The following is an 18,557-nucleotide window of genomic DNA, read 5'->3' as shown; positions in this document are numbered from 1 at the left end:
TTTTCATTTCTGTTCTATTTTACCAGTTTGCCCTTATTTGAAACCATATTTATTTGTAGTTGGATTAACGTCGAGCAGTCCGCCGCTAGCCAGTGGCGGTATTCAGCGTCGGAGTAAAGGGCTGGAGGAAAATGCCTTCAACAACACTACAGAGACAACAGTATCCTCAGTGGGGGTGGAGGGGGTGGAGTTCCAGTTGGGTACCTCAGGGATGGTGCCAAAGCTGGGTCAGACGAGCACATCAAACGAAGCTAACGAGAACGCTCCAGGGTGCTTTACAGTAAGGTTTTTGCTTTTTTTTTTTGTGCAGTTTATATGAAGTCGGTGTGCAATTTTTTAGGTGAAGGAATCGTCATCCAGCCCTCAAGAGTAAAAAAAACAATAGAATATAAAAAATGCAACAACTCAATCAGACCAATACCGTAATTAGGCAGGCTGCATGTTGCGAGGACAAAACACTTTTCTTTGTAACTTTACTGATGATTACCGTCTTTATCGTTTGGGATTTGGTGTGGTTTTGACATTCACCCGCGACACAGACGCATTTAGGTCATTTCTAAGACGCTTGTGCCATATTGAAGTGTGTGTTGCTGTTCAGAGGTTCACTTCATTTGCAATAAACCAGACCAGAGTGGGGTGGAGTGGAGTGGAAATGTGGATTTAAAGTTTTCTGAGTTTTAATTCAAAAGCACATACATTTGTAATAAAAAGGTGTAGAAGAAGAAATATTATAACTGTGAGATGTGTTATGTCCTCACAATGGGACTTGTTGAATATGAAAAGAAGCCAGGTGTTGTGTTGAAATGGTTTTAACTGTTGCAAGCCCCCGTGCTAAGAATAATAATGTTAATGATAAAGAATCTTCATTCGTTCTTCATATAGTTCAGATGCGCTTGGGTGTTCCCCAGGGCTCATGCTTGTCCTCTTCTCAGAATCTTGATTTTCTATTGAAGAAAAAAAAAAGAAATAAGTGGGTCTGTATGTGAGTCGTGCATGCCATTGTTCTTATCTGTACCGGTGTCCCAAAAATGAAATGGAAAACCATTTCCTGGCAAGATCACCCATTTTTGAAAACAAGCAGCCCTGCAGCTTTGACCATCGTCCAAAGAGACTGAACCACTTGAAGCTCACATCCAAGGCGTTCCTACTGGTGGGATATTCCATGTAAAGCTGCTAGTGAATCCTGCGGAAGAACAAGAGCTGGGATCAGCTGCAGAATAATAATAAACACTATGGAAGACACTTAAATCTACATGTAAGGCCTTTGGTCTGCAGGATTCACGACCTCCTGAAGTCAGACGTCCCAGGGTCCAGTTTAACAGTCCATAATGCCATTGTGTTGCACAGGTTACAGTTGAATCGCAGAAGTATCATATTTGTAAAACCATGAGAATAAAGACAATAGTTATTAAGATTTAATGATTTCTTTTTTTCCCCATTAAAGCAAGATCTACGACGAGTTGTGATCAGATCGATGGTATATTCTTAATGATTAGAAGAAAAAAAACTGAGTTTTGGGGGTAAAAAACTCATTTGAGAAATATTTAACACTTATTATGATTACGGTTGAATTTGAGGGATGAAACTGGCTTGCATCGATTAAAATGATAGAAAAATGTAGCCTAGAGAGAGAGACAAATGGATAGCTTTGCAGGCTAATAGAAAATGTCCTTTGTCGTAAAACTAGTTGAAATGTACGTGAGAGGGAAGAGCTTTCTGGGTGTTTATGTTTATTTATTTGGCAGACGCTTTTATCCAAAGCGACTTAGAAGTTATAACCTATAGGGCATGTTGTGATCTGTGGGGGAAACCGGACGTATCCGGAGGAAACCCCAGCGCTAACCACTGCGACACCATGCAACCCAGGTGTGACGTCACTACCTCGCCGGTCACAGTTTAATGTGTTTCTTAACCAGGCTGACTGTTACTAAACAATCCAACCCGATAATGTAAATTTACCAACATTTTACGCTTTTTAACCCCATCGACATATACACTAACCCCAGCAGCACGTCCACACCGAGAGAAATTCTACTACTGACATTGAACGCACCATCAGGTGACCATAACTTACAAAATGAAAAACAAAATATGGAAACATATTTTATACCATCCGCTAAAAATACGTTCTGTTAGTATACCCTAATCTGGGAAGATCAGTTAATTTTTTTTATATAACTGCGTCACTTTTTTTGCATAGACTGTGCTTTTTTGCCGCACCCTCGCTTTCTCCCCTCGCTGACTGAACTGCTTTCGATTTAGACTTCCTGGTTCTTGGGGATTTCTGTGTCTGTGTCGCTATCCCATTTAGATTTTATTAATCTAAACCCATTTCGTAGTTTTTCATTCAGCTAACTCACACTAGAGATGTTTCTGACAGATATTAGTGGCTAAACTTTGGTTTTATACCCAGAATGTTTCACATTTTTAACACAGGAGTCATCGTAGTGGTTGTTGGGGTTTGTTTGCATAGCGCATACATTTCCGGTAAGTTTAAACGTTTTAGTTTACTACTTCTCAAGTACATTTATGCATAGAAAATACCAACGTATATTATGTTGTAATATTGGTTAGAAATCAAACAGAAACATAACTATAATTAATTTCAAAGTCTTTTTAAGGTTTCTTGTTGCTGTTGACTTGAATCTAGGAATATCGTTGAGATGTGTCAACGTTGTATCTTTACTATGGAAATGTTTTTACTTTTTGTCAACATTTGCTTATTAATCCGTAAATATCTTTCTACCTTTTTCTTGAGATTTGTTTTGTATTTTCCTCTGAGTGGCGTAGCTGTGATAGACCCATTGGGCGCTAGAGTATGCTAAAGTATAACAGCTATTGCCTATGAGCGGTGGCGCCGCCATCTTGGATCGGTCGAGCCCCTCTCCCCTTTGACAGGCATTGAAGTGTCAGCATGTTTAATCAACCATAACTCCTTGGATACCGAACCCATTTTAATGCGGCGTTTCTTTGCAAATTCCTTGCAAATTCACACATGTAGCTTTGACACAGGATACATGTTTTAGCGTTTTTATTCATAGTGGGTTTGCTGTGGGTACATGTGACTTTTTCCAGAGTTCAGAGTCAAAACTTATAGAAAAAACTATCAATCACTAAAAATCAGTCAAACAATGAGAATCAAAATAATTTCTAAAGAGTCATATAACAGATGAGTGAGATTTATGGTAAGTATTTTTAAAACACACTTAATATGTGATAGAGAGGCAGAAAGTATATTTACTCAGCCATTTTAATAATGTATACAATACAATTCTTACAACAATTAAAATAAATGAGTGTTTGTGTAACTCATACATATAATGCGAATATAATTCAAAGAGAGGGTGAAAAAGAACAACTAGAAAAAAGTCTGGATGACAACATGACAAACCATCCATCAGAACTGACTGCTTAGTGAAATTCTGGTTCTGTTGTATTTTTGTGTGCCACCCCTTTTTCTCTTCCTTTATGCAGATCAAGAAGCAAATTCTTAAACATCCCTTTTTATATACTTTGTGAACCCTCCCCCCATCTCTTCCTTTGTTCTCCCTTCTTTCTCTTTCATTTCCATCTCAGTGTCCATTGGGATTAAAAACAACCAAAAGCATCTCTACTAAAATTTAAATATCTAGCGGAGGATTTTAACTGAATCTATAACGTCTCAAGGAGACAGCAGCAGTAAACATGTAGCTAACGTTAGCCGACTAGGTGGTGCTGCTGGTGGATACAAATCCACACAGAGCTCAGGCCTCTCGTTCACTACTGCTGTTATGGTTTGTGTCTGCTGGAAGCTCGACTGATCTAATAGTGTAACAGCATTTCATGCCCCCAAGCGGCCAATAGGGGGTTTATCAATATATATGTCTGTGGTTGACAACTGACGTACTATTGAAAACAGATAATGTGGGATTACTATTGACTTTTCTAGCCTACCCGATGGGATTTTATATTTTATTTAACTCAAATTATTTTGCTTAATTATATTTATATTTTAATTGTCATGCCATACCATGTGTCTGATTTTGTAAAAAAGCTTGATAAAATAAGAATCCACACACTTCAATCTGCAATGTAGGAGTGTATTTGTCAATCGCAGATTGAAGTGTGCGGATTCTTATTTTGTTTATTCCACTTTTTGATCCAGCACCTTTCCCAGACGAGCGGTGACACCTTCTACTCTATGTGAAAAAGCTTGATAAAATGTGTTTTTAGCTGGGTAAAAACCTTCCTCAGTAGAAATCAATGCACTGGGGGCAAATTGAGACCCAGCTAAGATGGCAATTTAAATAATATTCAGCAGCAGCACTGAGCTGCCTGCAAATGTGGCTGACTTTAAATCAGCTGTACTAAAGATGTCCATCGGCCAAGGCCGATATATACACTAAACAAAAATATAAACGCAACACTTTTGTGGAAACTCAAACATCTGAAACTTTCTACACGCACAAAACACCCATGACTCTCAAATTTTGTTCTGAAATCTGTCTACATGTGTTAGTGAGCACTTTTCCTTTACCAAGCAGGGTTTCCCCCAGCGCTTTAAAAGCTTGGCAGCTCGCCAGGCTTTGCTTGGCCATCCGCCAGGCTAAGCATCATGCCCCGCCCCTACCGTGTCCGCCGACATGAACGGCGCAACGAAACTAGAGCCCTCCATCAGCTGATACTGGTGAGAAACAGCAGCAGAGTGTTTGCAACCCCCCACCCCCACCCCACCCCGCCGCTCTCATGGTAGGTGCACTGCGGGATGGAGCAAGCGACCCCAGTCCCCGACGGCCGAATCCGCCAGGCTTAACTTATTTTCTGGGGGAAACCCTGCCAAGATAATCCATCCCACCTCACAGGTGTGGCATATCAAGGTAATGTACAGGTGTGCCTTAGACTGCCCACAATAAAAGGACATCCTGAAATGTGCAGTTTAATCAAACAGCACAACACCACAGATGTCACAACCTTTGAGGGAGCATGCAATTGGCATGCTGACTGTAGGAATGTTTACCAGAGCTGTTACCTATGAAATGAATATTTATTTCTCTACCGTAAGCCATCTCCAAAGGCGTTTCAGAGAAATTGGCTGTACATCCAACCGCAGACTGTAGACCACATGTGACCAAACCAGCCCAGGACCTTAACATCCAGCATGTTCACCTCCAGGATCACCTGAGACTAGCCATCCAGACAGCTGCAGCAACAATTGGTTTGCATAACTAGAGAATTTCTGCACAGTTTGTCAGAAACCATCTCAGGGAAGCTCATCTGCATGCTCGTTGTCCTCATCGGGTCTGGACCTGACTGCAGTCTGTCGTCGTAACGAACTTGAGTGGACAAACACTCACATTCAATGGTGTTTGACACGTTGTGTTCTGTTCACAGATGAGTCCCGGTTTTCACTGTTTAAGACAGATAGCAGACTGCTTGTCTGGCGGCGTGTAGGTGAGCGGTTTGCTTATGTCAACGTTGTGGAACAAGTGGCCCATGGTGGTGTTGGGGTACTGATATGGGCAGGTGTATGTTGTGGACAACAAGCACAGGTGCATTTTATTGATGGCATTTTGAAAGTGCAGAGATACCGTGATGAGATCCTGAGGCCCATTGTTGTGCCAATCATCCACAACTTGCGTGGCCAGCATAGTCACCAGTAGGGTTGGGCATCGTTTGAATTTGAATGATTTCGATTCCAATTCCTCGTTTCGATTCCAGTTCCAATCGATTCTCGATTCTGATTCTTTCGACATTACATGTTTTAAATGTGCCAGCTAACCACAGGTCCTACTTGATGAAACAACTTCAATATGAATTTTAACTCTATGAACAATGACACCACTTTCATTTAGACAAAAACATGTTTTTGAGAAAGAAAGAAAAAGACTTTCAGCACAATCGGTGTGTTTGTTTCTGACCACAATCAAAGTCTGGAAGAAGACTGGGATGAGAGGCCAAATGTCTCCAACATAACCAGAAAAGTCCAGCTGTTTTTAATTAAAACCATCAGGATGATATCTAGGATGACTGAGAACCTACACCTACATGTTGCAGCAGTGATTCGGTCAGAAGGGAAACTGAAACTTAAATGTAGCTGCTGTCAGTAACAACCTAACAGATTTAAACCGTTAAAACTCTGAACAGACTACATAGTTCAAAAAGCAAATAAAAAATCTTACAACACACAAAGATTTATTCATTGATCATTTTTATGATTATTTATTGTTTTTATCATATCCTAGTGTCAGAACCCGGTGTGGTCCACCACAGAGAAAGGCTGCAAGCGGGCTCTCTGCAGGCAGCAGAGTAGGAGCGACAGACAGCTGGCGTGATCAGCTCTGAAAAGCGTGGATCAAAATTTGCAGATCATGTTTATTTTTCACGGAGATCGGCCATGGATTCCTCTTCCGGTCGGCATACCAGGAATCGAAATAAAAAACTTTGAACGATTCCGGGAAAAACTGACAGGTGGTCCCGATTCCAATCGATTCTCGATGCCCAACCCTACTCACCAGACATGTCACCCATTGAACATGTTTGGGATGCTCTGGATCGACAGCGTGTTCCACTTCTTGCCAATATTCAGCAACTTCACACAGCTATTGAAGAGGAGTGGACCAACATCCCACAGGCCACAATCAACAACCTGATCAACTTTATGCGACGAAGATGTGTTGCTCTGCGTGAGGCAAATGGTGACCACACCAGATACTGAATGGTTTTCTGCCCCACTACCCCTATAAAGCAAAAATATGCACATTTCAGGGTGTCCTTTTATTGTGGGCAGTGTAAAGCACACCTGTACATTATTCATGCTGTCTAATCAGTCCCTTGATATGCCACACCTGTGAGGTGGGATGGGTTATCTTGGTAAAGGAAAAGTGTTCATTAACACACATGTAGACAGATTTCAGAACAATATTTGAGAGTCATGGGTGTTTAATGTATGTAGACAAGTTTTCAGATGTTTCAGTTCAGATAATTAAAAATGAGAGCAAAACAAAAGTGCTGCATTTATATTTTTGTTCAGTGTATGAAATGGTAAATATAGTCCCAACACATTGGCCCACCTATGCTTTGGTCTACTTATGCCTCAACCCCTAATATTTATAATGCTTTGTTTTTGCAGCACAGCCTTTTTACAGAGTCGTGGGTGGTACTGTAGACCTGAGCCCTGGCCCTGTTAATGGAATCATCAACAGCGTTGTGTGGAAGCATGGATCAGACATTGCAATGGAGGCATTTGGAAGAAACATTGAATACTATCGTGATTTTAAAGGTATGTTTGCTTGTGATTGAGTTTTTAAATTGTGAAAAGCTTATTTGAAAATATCTCTATTCATGTAAAATTAACTAGCTTCTTGTGAAAACCAAATTAAATAATCTCAGATTTTTTTCTCTCAGTCTGCTTTGAGACATTTATTGATCAGATGTTTTTATGTAAATGGATAATTGTTGTTTTTGGCTGCATTAGGTATTGTGAAGCTTAAACTAAGTAAAAAAATCAGTTACCCAATAATTGTAAAGGTGTGGGACACTGGAAAAACATTTTTAATGATTATTTCTGATTATAGTTGGTTGCTCTAAGTGTTTCATGCAGGCTGAACATGAAAATAGTCTCCTACACCTATCTCCTGCTTTAGCTTCTGTTAGAAAATAGACGGTGAAACTCTAGGATTAGAAAAGCCTGACAGATCTACGCCACACTGTCACTAACATCAGATCTGCCAACCATTCGCGCATTTTGCGTAATTTGACATTTAATTACGCTGGTACGACTCACCCCTCTAAACTACACAAAAAGCTGCGGACATGGGAATTCAGTAGCAAATATGCACGTTTAGTACTCGAGTCTGGTGACACGACTCAGCAGCGGGATGAAGACGTTTATTGTATAAAAACATTTCTGCCTAACTTACAGCATAACCCCCCTCCCACCCCCTCCCCCATCCTGCCCGCTGCCTCTCTCTCCATCCTCCGGTTCCCACTCACTGCTGTTCTGGCGTTTAAAAAGGTAAACTCTCTCTCTCTCTCTCTCTGTGTCAGCGGACTGGACCGGAATCTGCCCCCGCCCCAGAGCACAACTTACAAGGAATACATTCCTACTAGAGACCACTGCAAATGCATCAGTTAAACGAATGTTCTGCGTGCACAGAAGGGAAAATAAACTCTTTTTTTTTTTTTTTTTAACTGATGTGTTTTTTAGATCGCTGTGAATTTAATTTGATTACTGGAGTTCTGACAATCAGAAATCTGACTCTGAGCGACAGCGGCACGTACAAGGCTGAGCTCAACTCAAAGGATGCTATCGCTTCACAGGAACTCAAGGTTCTGCGTAAGTTACGGATCTTAAGTTTTTTTGTTCTGTTTTTATTGCTTGAATGAATCTAGTTATAATTGTTCCTTTTTGTTTCAGATCCGGTCCCCAAGCCCTCTGTTTCTGTAGAATCCAACAAAGACATGACTTCCTGTAATTTAACCTGTGACTTCACAACCACCCCAGAAATGGGAGATGTGGTTCAGACGTGGGTCGTTGATGGCCTCGACAAACCTGACTCTGGATCAAATAAGATGTCCGTGGCAGATGTACGAACAGACGGATTTAATCAGGAAACTCTTGAGTCGGTTGTTTGTTTTGTTGTAATAGAGAAGGCACTCTGAATATTTTAAATCTGTTTTTAGGAGACTGATGGGAATGAATTTAGATGTTTATTGAAAAATCGTGCCAGCGAGAAATCTAGCGACGCAGTTCCCAATCCTCTAAAGAGAGGTACGTTGTTACATTCAGATATTTATATGTAATCATTCATACTGAGTATTCTAACTCTGAGTAACAAAAAAATTCATTACTTTTTTTTCCAGAGACTGGGAATGCTGGCTTAATTGTTGGCGTTGTTGGAGTCATTCTGATTTTACTCCTGAGTTTTTCCTGCATCGTCATGAACAGTAAGACTTTACAGAACAAGTTTCTTCTGCCAGTGGCGTGTCCAGATCTTTTAAAATGGGGTGGCCCAGGTGAGGCACAACTTTGTGCATGGGTGGCACCAATGGTTATGCTTTTTTTTTGTTTTACCCCCAAGCCTTTTGTGGACAATGAAAAGCCTATTTAAAGGTAAATAGTGTGGTGGCACCTGGGGTGGCCAATCAGATTCCAAGGGTGGCATGTGCTACCCCAGGCCACTCCCTGGACACGCCCCTGTCTTCTGCACAGAAGATCATCATTTTAGACTCCTACCTTTATTCCTGTTTATTTTTTTGTCAGCAAACTGGCTGGATAACATCAGTGTAATTCATGACCTGCGTCAGTGGGGACGCAGAAATTGTTCAAAGTTTAGCTGCACAGGTAAGCAGCACGGCCTTCTTCCTGTTAACACACACAAACAAAAGACCTTAGTTTTACATGAATCTGTTTTAGTTTGTGTGCTTGACTTGAAACAGGAACTAACTAATTAAATAAATCTATTAGTGTTTGGTTATCTGTGCCAAAACAATAAAACTGAGACATTCTTTCAGCTGTCTTCTCAAACTAGAACTTTTAACACCAATTTAATCGAAATTAAACTCATTAAACACTATTTTATTCTCTAATAAAAGGCAAGCAAGGTGGTCACGGAGGAGAAGGTAAGATGACATTTTTCATTCTGACCGTATCTTCTAGTATTCTGAACCTTCTCGGAGCGTAGCTGTGACCTTTTAAACGTTTTTTATTTTCACCAGAAGAATCAGCGACACAAAACTGTTCTACTGTAAATGGAAAAAAGACCAGCCAGACAACTGGTGAGTCAACCTCTTCTGTTTAATCCTAAAGGAACACAACAGCTATTGGCTATTGATAAATAATGTAATGCATTATTTTAAAGGTGTGGAACACTGAAAACATTTTTAATGATTATTTCTGGTCTTAATCGGTCGCTCTGAGTTTTTCATGCAGGCTGAACATGAAAATTGTCTCCTACACCTATCTCCTGCTTTAGCTTCTTATTGAAAATTGACAGTGAAACGCTAGGATGGGCAAATCCTAACAAATCTACATCACACTGTCACATTCATGGACTCACCCATCTTGACTTAGGACAGGGAATGTTGTTGTCGATTTAAGCCTGATTTATGCTTCTCCGTCTGCGTCAGTGCAGAGACACGCAACGCCATTATCCGTCCTTGCGTAGGGCTCCGGCAGGCACGCAAGTATGTACGGAGTCAAGCCCACTTTTTTAAACATCCGTCGAAGGAGACGGATTTCGCAAGCTTGTGATTGGTCAGGACGCCGCTGTTGTTTACAGCGCCGCCATTGCAAAGAGAGCCGAGGATAACTAGCGGCAGACACGGAGAAGCTTGAAGAATACCTCGCGAAAAAACTCTAAAAATATGAATGTTTAATTCTCCCGTGACTTCAGGAGTGAAAAGATGCACAGCAAGCGTTTTATTTGTGGACGGAAATGACAGGAAACATGGGTTTAGAGGTGGGGGGGCGCATGAAGCGGTGGGAGAATGAGAGACAAATATGTCCGTGTTAAAAGTCTCTTATATACACAAAAAACACAAGATAAACACACGATCTTGGACCGATACATGACAGGATACCACAGAACAGCGCTACGCCCTCTGGTGTCCTGCCGGGCAATTGTTTTGCAACACTCTCCAGGAGACGGAGAAGTAAAAGAGCAAAACGCTTCTGTCAATCCGTGCGTGCCTGTCCCTTGCGGAGCTGACGGAGAAGCATAAACCAGGCTTTAGCGTCCAGGAAACAGCAGAGAACATCTTGGCTAGTAGAAGCTAACCGTTATCATTAGCAACTCCACCACACAGCAGAGCTTCTTCAAGCTTGTTATTTTTGGAGATGAAACTTCAATGTTGGAGAGCAAAGTGAGTCGGTGGTAGTCATGTTGCTGTTATCCAATCAGAGGAGAGATGTGAAAATATGATGAAATAAGATTCCAAATTCTGTGTCAAGCTCCACTCTGATGTGGCATTCAGCTAGTTCCTTAAATAGGCCCATCAGAGCCCCCCCCCCCCCCCCCCCATTTAATTACCGTATTTTCCGGAGTATAAGTCGCACCAGCCATAAAATGTATAATGAAGAAGAAGGAAAAAAAAAACATAAGTCGCATTTTGGGGGGAAATTTTATTATTTTTCTTACAAAATCTGAGACCAAGTGTTTCACATTGCGAGACAAGTACCGGTAACAATAACAGAATAAACATCGCGGGCGCAGCAGCGCGCCACGGTCTCCAGCAGACGATGGCGGTGTTTCAAACCCTCCCAGCGGGGCAGGGGAGCTGAAACCTGGGCCGGAGCCGCCCGGACTGCAGCAGCGTGGTATACATAATTTGGTATATAAGTCACTTTGGTATATAAGTTGCAGGACCAGCCAGACTATGAAAAAGAGTGCGACTTATAGTCCGTAAAATACGGTAGCTTTCATACCTACTGGAGAGCACTGCAAATGTATTGAACGAGTGTTCCACATGCTTTAAAATCTTATGAGTTATTTTTATAACATTGGAAAAATACCCATTTGAGATGCAAATCTTCTCAGAACTTCAAGACTTTATTCTCGACAACATAAATGCTAATAATCACACAAAATCCTGCATTCTTTCGTGATCGTAATGCTTTATATTTATCTTGAATTTTCTTGTGTATTCCTAATCTTTATTGATTTTGCTATCAGAGATGTGTAACACAAACATTTATTGTCCCATGAATGAGAATTTTATTTGATTTCATTCTAAAATGTTCTTAGCTCTTGCTGAGTTGACAGGAAGTTTGTAGCCGTGAGCCTGAGCCTACTTAGGTCAATCACTGAGCCCATCCTCCCTGAGTGTCCCTCAGTGGTGTCTGCTCCAGAACTTTGTTGATCAGTTGTTAGGTCTCCTGGCTCTGGTTCCTCACTGGAATACGTGTCAAAGGGGTTGCGGAGCTTCTCAGATACTCCTTCTATCACCTGGCAGCAGCTCCCCTTCTCCATTATAAACAGAGTGAGTGAGTTTTTCTCTCCAACTCTCAGAAGCCCGCCTCCTCCTCTCAGTTATGCTCCTCCAGGTCACACTACCCAGGTCTCTGCTCTGATTCACAATGAACGAGACACTTCATGTTCCTGCTGCTGTGGTGGCTCCACAGGTGGAGGAGCTCGTGTAACCGGATTGGGCTGAGCTCCTGGGACCACCAGGTGGGACCCTGATAACGCTCTGAGCCGGTACTCTGGTGCTGTTTTTGAACTCTTTATCTTTTTCTTCACCTTGAACCAACTTGATATGGAGGCCCTAGGAACAACATCTGATCAGAGTCTCATGTCAATAACATCCTCAGGAACGTGTTTTCTTAGAAAGCATTTTTAATACTTATTTGCCTTATCTGCAATTTTACAGATGTGGGTGCTGAGCTGTTGGATCAGGAAACACCAGCCACTGAAGAAACTAGTGAGTCCAAAAGAGCTAACACCACCTGCGATTTCAAAAGTTTGCACAATAACAAGCAAGGAGAAAGACCGCAGCATGTGTTAGGGATGCTCCTATCTGATCACGTGATCGGGAATCGGCCCTGATCACGTGTTTTTGAAGGAATCGGAATCGGGAGAAATAAATCGGATTTAACCTGTTAACACAACAAACATGGCTTTTTAAATTCATCCTGAGATAGAGATTTTCAAATAAAATAAAAATGGCTTAGTTTTAATTTTATGAAGTCCGTCTGCATCAATATTTGTTTCTTGTACGAAAGCAGCACAGTAACTGTGTCGGTACAGGATCGGCTCGGGTGCAAGATCGGCTCGGGGTCCTTCGACTGCTGGTGACGTCAAAGTACGGCAAACCCACTCGGACAAAATACACTACACATCTATACTGTTGGAAAGAATTTAGCAGTTTCGTTATTAAAATAGTGTTTCTTACGACGTAAGTTTGTGTTTATAATGGCATTTGTAAACTAAAACATATTGTTGAACTCCTCTTTGAGCACATCCCTTAAAGGATCATAGGTATTAGCAACACCTGTGAAATTGTATTTGCAGGAAAGAAGTGTGTCCCGTTTATTGAAGTATTTTGTGTTTAGAGTTTTTGACGTCTTGTCCATGCGTAGTTCAGTTACGCTCATAGCTGCTAGCCAAAACTCTGGAGTTAAAAGTTTTCTGGCTTTACTAAAATACCGGTCTGTACTTATTTGATTGATGGTAGTTTTACTTTCTATTAGACTCCCAATGTAATCATTTGGCACGTTTCTAATTCATAATTTGTAATAATGTAATCGGTGATATTAGCATTAGCATTCCTATGGGTTTTTCCATATATTAGCATTGCGCTAACCACTCGCTGCCAAATTGCAGCCTTTGCAATTAGAAAATCTCCTTTTGTCACATCACAGTTTAATTGCACATGCAGTTAATCGTTCCGCCCTAATATACATGCAGCTCTTTGCTAAAAGTGTATTTTCAAAGAGGTAATGATGGATTTCTTTGTAAAAGTTGTCCATCTTTCAAACATAAAAATTTGCCTGGACCAACGTAACGTGATTACGTAACTTACGTAAGGTTCATGTTCAACCAATCAACTACTTTGACATCACCGGCAGTTGAAGGACCCCGAGCCGATCGTGCACCCGAGCAGATCCTGTACCGACAACGTCACACAATTTACGGCAGGCAAGGACTCGGACACCAAGCGCTGCTGTTAGCAATCCTGCTAACAGAGCTAACATGTCTCCTCAGCTTAGGTGAGCTAAAATATCTGCTGTTTGGATCGCTGGCTGTAATGCACATAACACACAAGCTTACAATGTAACGAAGGACAACACCTGTTTCCCCCCCCCCCCCCCCCCCCAGCTCGACTGTGTGACCGGAAGGGGGGAGGGGGGACAAAGTGGGGGCCTGCAAGCCCCCTGTTGAGGACCACTGCTTTATACACAGTAAAAATAATCAAACAATGCTTGTTCCTTCATAAAATGTAGCCTTTAACAGAAGTCTGTACTTAGGAAAATAATTTGGAACCCTCCCCCCCTCACTTTGAGGTGGTACAGCCCTGCCTAGTAGCCATTTCTGGAAAGCTAGTTAGTGTTGGTCCCTGAGAAGGATGGGAAAAAAGGAGCAAATAACGAGCAGAAGGGGCATCAGTACCAAGGTTATTATTGTTAATGAAAAAAAAACTAGAAGTTAAAAAAAAAAACATTTTTTAACCGAAGGACCCCCCCCCCCCCCCCCCCCCCCATCGGCTTACTTCTGCTCTCTGAAACAGGAGCCCAAGAGCCTTTTTTCCCCACAGAGAACAACTTGCAAGACATTCACATACTGGAGACCACTGCTGATTTATTGAGTAGAAATAAGTGAATGAAACTTAAGTTTTCACCAAAGGGACAATAATTAACCAGCTCTTTCTCACCATAAAATAATTTTCGTTTAAATCTCTGACATGAAAGGTGGTGGGTGGCCTCTGAAGTCGTGGTCGAGTGGCTGTGTGTCCGATATGTAGTAGTTGTGACTTTAGTTTCATCATTTGGCAGACTTACTGGAGGAGCCAGAAGCACTAAATCAGGACCTAACGTCTGCTGTAGAACCACCGAAGACCAGCCATGTAGAACCACCAAAGACCAGCCATGTAGAACCACCAAAGACCATTCATGTAGAACCACCGAAGACCAGCCATGTAGAACCACCGAAGACCAGCCATGTAGAACCACCGAAGACCAGCCATGTAGAACCACCAAAGACCAGCCATGTAGAACCACCAAAGACCAGCCATGTAGAACCACCAAAGACCAGCCATGTAGAACCACCGAAGACCAGCCTTGTAGAACCACCAAAGACCATTCATGTAGAACCACCAAAGACCAGCCTTGTAGAACCACCAAAGACCAGCCTTGTAGAACCACCGAAGACCAGCCTTGTAGAACCACCAAAGACCATTCATGTAGAACCACCAAAGACCAGCCATGGACCATGTGAGTAAAGTACCTAACCTTCTATGTTTGAAGATGTTTTGGGTCTGATAGTCACATCTGAAAACTTGTCACTTTTTGGCACAAATGGCAGTTTCTGAAGCCAACAATGGCATTCACGTGAATCGTATAGAAGTCTGGTCCAAGATCGCTGCTGCATCGCCTGTTGTCATGCAGCGAACACAGGACCTTTCCTTTGTGTCTGTGCATACACCGCCCCCTAGTGTACTAAATGTGTAGTGCGGTGAGGTCAGACACTATGCTGGTCGGGCAGGAAAAAGAAAAAGCAGTTCCACTTTCGTCGTCCTCTTCATTAAGTCACAGAATAAGCAACGATGAAGAAGGAAATGAAAAAGCAGTTTGGAAGATTGCTTATTCATTTTATTTATGAGTGAAATTTGGCAGTTCCAATATGAAAATGAAAAATAATTTCTGCTTCTGCATAATAATTTGATTTCTGTTGCACACATGCTTCCGTACAAACCTTTTGCAGAAAATGGTTTGCATTTAGCAAAAATAAATCATATTGGTGAGACACTAATCACTACTATCCTGCTTATTAAAATCAATAAAAGTTCAATTATTGTAAAACAGTAAAATCAGATTCCTTCAACAGTTTATTTTTATCAGCAAAGACAACAAAACTTGGATCACAGGACTTTTTTTTTTGTTTTAAACTTTTACAGCAAATTCCTCAGAAACACCAGAGCAGCCTGATCAGATTGAAGCATCTGCTGATGTCCATTCCAGCCCAACAAGTGAGTGTAATTGTTTCTGTTAGATCGTTTTTAAGTGTGCGCGTGTGTCAAGCCATACGAAAGATCAGACCATACCTAACACAACATGCCACCCAGCTCCTGGTGCAATCTACTGTCATCTCCCGCCTCGACTACCGCAATGCCCTTCTAACTGGTCTTCCAGCCTGTACTGTGAGACCTCTTCAAATGGTCCAGAACGCAGCGGCGCTTCTGGTCTTCAATCAGCCAAAAAGAGCACACGTCACCCCTCTGTTCATTGAGCTCCACTGGCTACCGCTAGCAGCACGCATCAAATTCAAACTGTTAACACTAGCATAAAAAGTCTGAGATGGTACGGCTCCCATCTACCTGAATCCTCTTGCAAAGGCTTACGTCTCGGCCCGACCGCTCCGGTCATCACAGGATTGTCGGCTAGCGGTGCCTACACCACGCTCAGGACAATCCAGGCTCTTCTCATGCATCGTTCCACAAATGTGGAATGACCTACCAAGCACTACCAGAACAGGGGCTTCCTTTTCGACTTTCAAGAAACTCTTGAAGACCCTGCTCTTCAGAGAGCATCTTGTTAACTAGCACCCTCCCTGCACCTGTCCCCCTCTCCACTGTCCACTCCTTGTTCCCTCCTCTCCATGATGGATGTCAAGTTGTTGTTGTTATTGTTGTTGTTAGCCTCAAGGGCAACATGCAGATTATCACTTGTAAGTCTCTTTGGACAAAAGCGTCTGCTAAATACATAAACATAAACATAAACAAGTCAAACATTTGTTTGCCCTTTTCACAAAACATTGGCTCCATTTGGCTGAAAAGCAGACGCAGCATCAGCGAGTCTTTGGTCATTCAGGAGATTCATTCACTGGTTGAGGAGTTGAATGAAATCCTATAAATATCATTTGTTATATTTAACCAAAGAGATTATAAGTCAACATGAAATGATCTCGAAGGGGGGACTTATCATTTATTTATTTATTTATTTATTTATTTATTGTGAAACTCAAACCAAAACTCCAAGATCATTTGTTTTCACATATTTTTGATGTAAATATAATTAACATTTGTATTAATAATGTGAAGGTTGCAGCTGCAGGGCTGTGTAAACTGGATGAATATAAATCAGTGCAGCAGGTGTGTGTAAGTAGACCATAGTCTTATGGTGACTCTTTCATCACAGTTATCCTGATGATTGTAATCAATGAAGGTCCAAATATTCGATTATATTTGAACATGGCAGAATCTTCTTTTTTACATCTCCAGCTGATTCATCAGACACACCGGAGCTGCCTGGTTGTCAGGGTGTTGCCCCTGCAGCAGGTGAGTTGTTCTCTTTTGGATCATTTTCACAATTTTATTTTAATTCAGTCTAAAACTAATAACCTTCATTAGTGTCTAAAAACAATTAGCCCTGAAAAGAAGTGTGTGTGTGTGTGTGTGTGTGTGTGTGCGCCTGTGTGATCGTCATGTTCGTCTCCTGCAGAGACAAACACTGAAGACATCAGTACTTTATATCTGACAACCTAAGAGCCAAATCTGCTTCAAATCTCAGATTTTCTGTTCATCTTTAGCCTTTTTTAAATGTGTTCAGTGCTAAGTGACTTTAGTACTGAAGCCAGAGTTCTTCGTCCCTGTGCTGAGATATTCTCTTATCGTTTCACAGACGAGTCATGAGTGAACTTGATGGATGAGCACTCCCATCCATGATGGGAACCTCCCATTCCACCACATCCCAAAGGTGCTCTGCTGGATTGAGATCTGGTGACTGTGGAGGCCTTTTGAGTACAGTCAACTCATTTTCATGAAGCCAGTCTGAGATGATTCCAGCTTTCTGACATGGAGCATCATCATGCTGGAAGCAGCCATCAGAAGATGGGTACACTGTGGTCATAAAGGGATGGACGTGGTCAGCAACAATACTCGGGTAGGGTGTGGCTTTGCATTGATGATCAATCAGTACTGAGAGGCCTAAAGTGTGCCAAGAAAACATCCCCCACACCATTACACCCCCACCACCAGCCTGAACCGTTGACACAAGGCAGGATGGATCCATGCTTTCATGATGTTGACGCCAAATTCTGACCCTGCCATCTGAATGTTGCAGCAGAAATCAAGACTCATCAGACCAGACACGATTTTTCCAATCTTCCATTGTCCAACGTTGGTGAGCCTGTGTGAATTGTAGCCTCAGTTTCCTGTTCCTAGCTGACAGGAGTGGTACCCAGTGTGTTCTTCTGCTGCTGGAGCCCATCTGCCTCAAGGTGTGACGTGTTGTGTGTTCAGAGATGTTCTTCTGCGTACCTTAGTTGTGACGAGTGGTTATTTGAGCTACTGTTGCCTTTCTGTCAGCTCGAACCAGTCTGGTCATTCCCCTCTGACCTCTGGCTTCAACAAGACATTTTCGCCCACAGAACTGCCGCTCAATGGATGTTTTCCCATTTCTGGACCATCCTCTGTAAACCCTAGAGATGGTTGTGCGTTGCAATCCCAGAAGATCAGCAGTTTCTGAAATAGTCAGCCCAGCCCATCTGGCACCAACAACCACGCCACTTTCAAAGTCACTTAAATCTCCTTTCGTCACCATGAAGCTCGGTTTGAACTGCAGTGGATCGTCTTGACCATGTCAACATGCCTACATGCACTGAGTTGCCACCATGTGGTTTGCTGATTGGTCATTTGTGTTAATGGGCTGTTGGACCCGTTGTACCCAATAAAGTGGCCAGTGAGTGTATAATGGATTTTATTTGAGACGGCGACGTTCCACTGCCCTCCCAAGCCACTGCTGCTTCCAGGGGTAACGGCTTTCATGTTATCAGGTGAAGTGTTCTCATCTGGTGAGCAAAAACAAGCTCTCTGAATGAATGTTGAAGACATGAATGTATCCAGATAGTTTTTAATGATAATCC

The 18,557-nt window shown here is 42.0% G+C and overlaps 1 protein-coding gene across 1 annotated transcript; it reads left to right on the top strand.

The window, feature by feature from the left end:
• Nucleotides 1-2,258: 2,258 nt before the first annotated feature.
• LOC107377192 (uncharacterized) lies at nucleotides 2,259-18,005 on the top strand. Its single transcript, XM_054747606.2, has 14 exons — nucleotides 2,259-2,487; nucleotides 7,109-7,258; nucleotides 8,186-8,314; nucleotides 8,396-8,565; nucleotides 8,662-8,749; nucleotides 8,842-8,925; nucleotides 9,242-9,322; nucleotides 9,574-9,600; nucleotides 9,697-9,756; nucleotides 12,349-12,399; nucleotides 14,471-14,908; nucleotides 15,592-15,663; nucleotides 16,915-16,971; nucleotides 17,315-18,005. The coding sequence occupies exons 1-14, from the start codon at nucleotides 2,415-2,417 to the stop codon at nucleotides 17,323-17,325; spliced, it is 1,491 nt and encodes a 496-aa protein (XP_054603581.2). The 5' UTR covers nucleotides 2,259-2,414; the 3' UTR covers nucleotides 17,326-18,005.
• Nucleotides 18,006-18,557: the final 552 nt, after the last annotated feature.

The sequence above is a fragment of the Nothobranchius furzeri genome, chromosome 2, assembly GCF_043380555.1.
Source record: "Nothobranchius furzeri strain GRZ-AD chromosome 2, NfurGRZ-RIMD1, whole genome shotgun sequence".
Lineage (NCBI taxonomy): Eukaryota > Metazoa > Chordata > Actinopteri > Cyprinodontiformes > Nothobranchiidae > Nothobranchius > Nothobranchius furzeri.
Note: the sequence above shows the minus strand (reverse complement) of the source record. Positions and strands in the feature narration are given on the sequence as shown.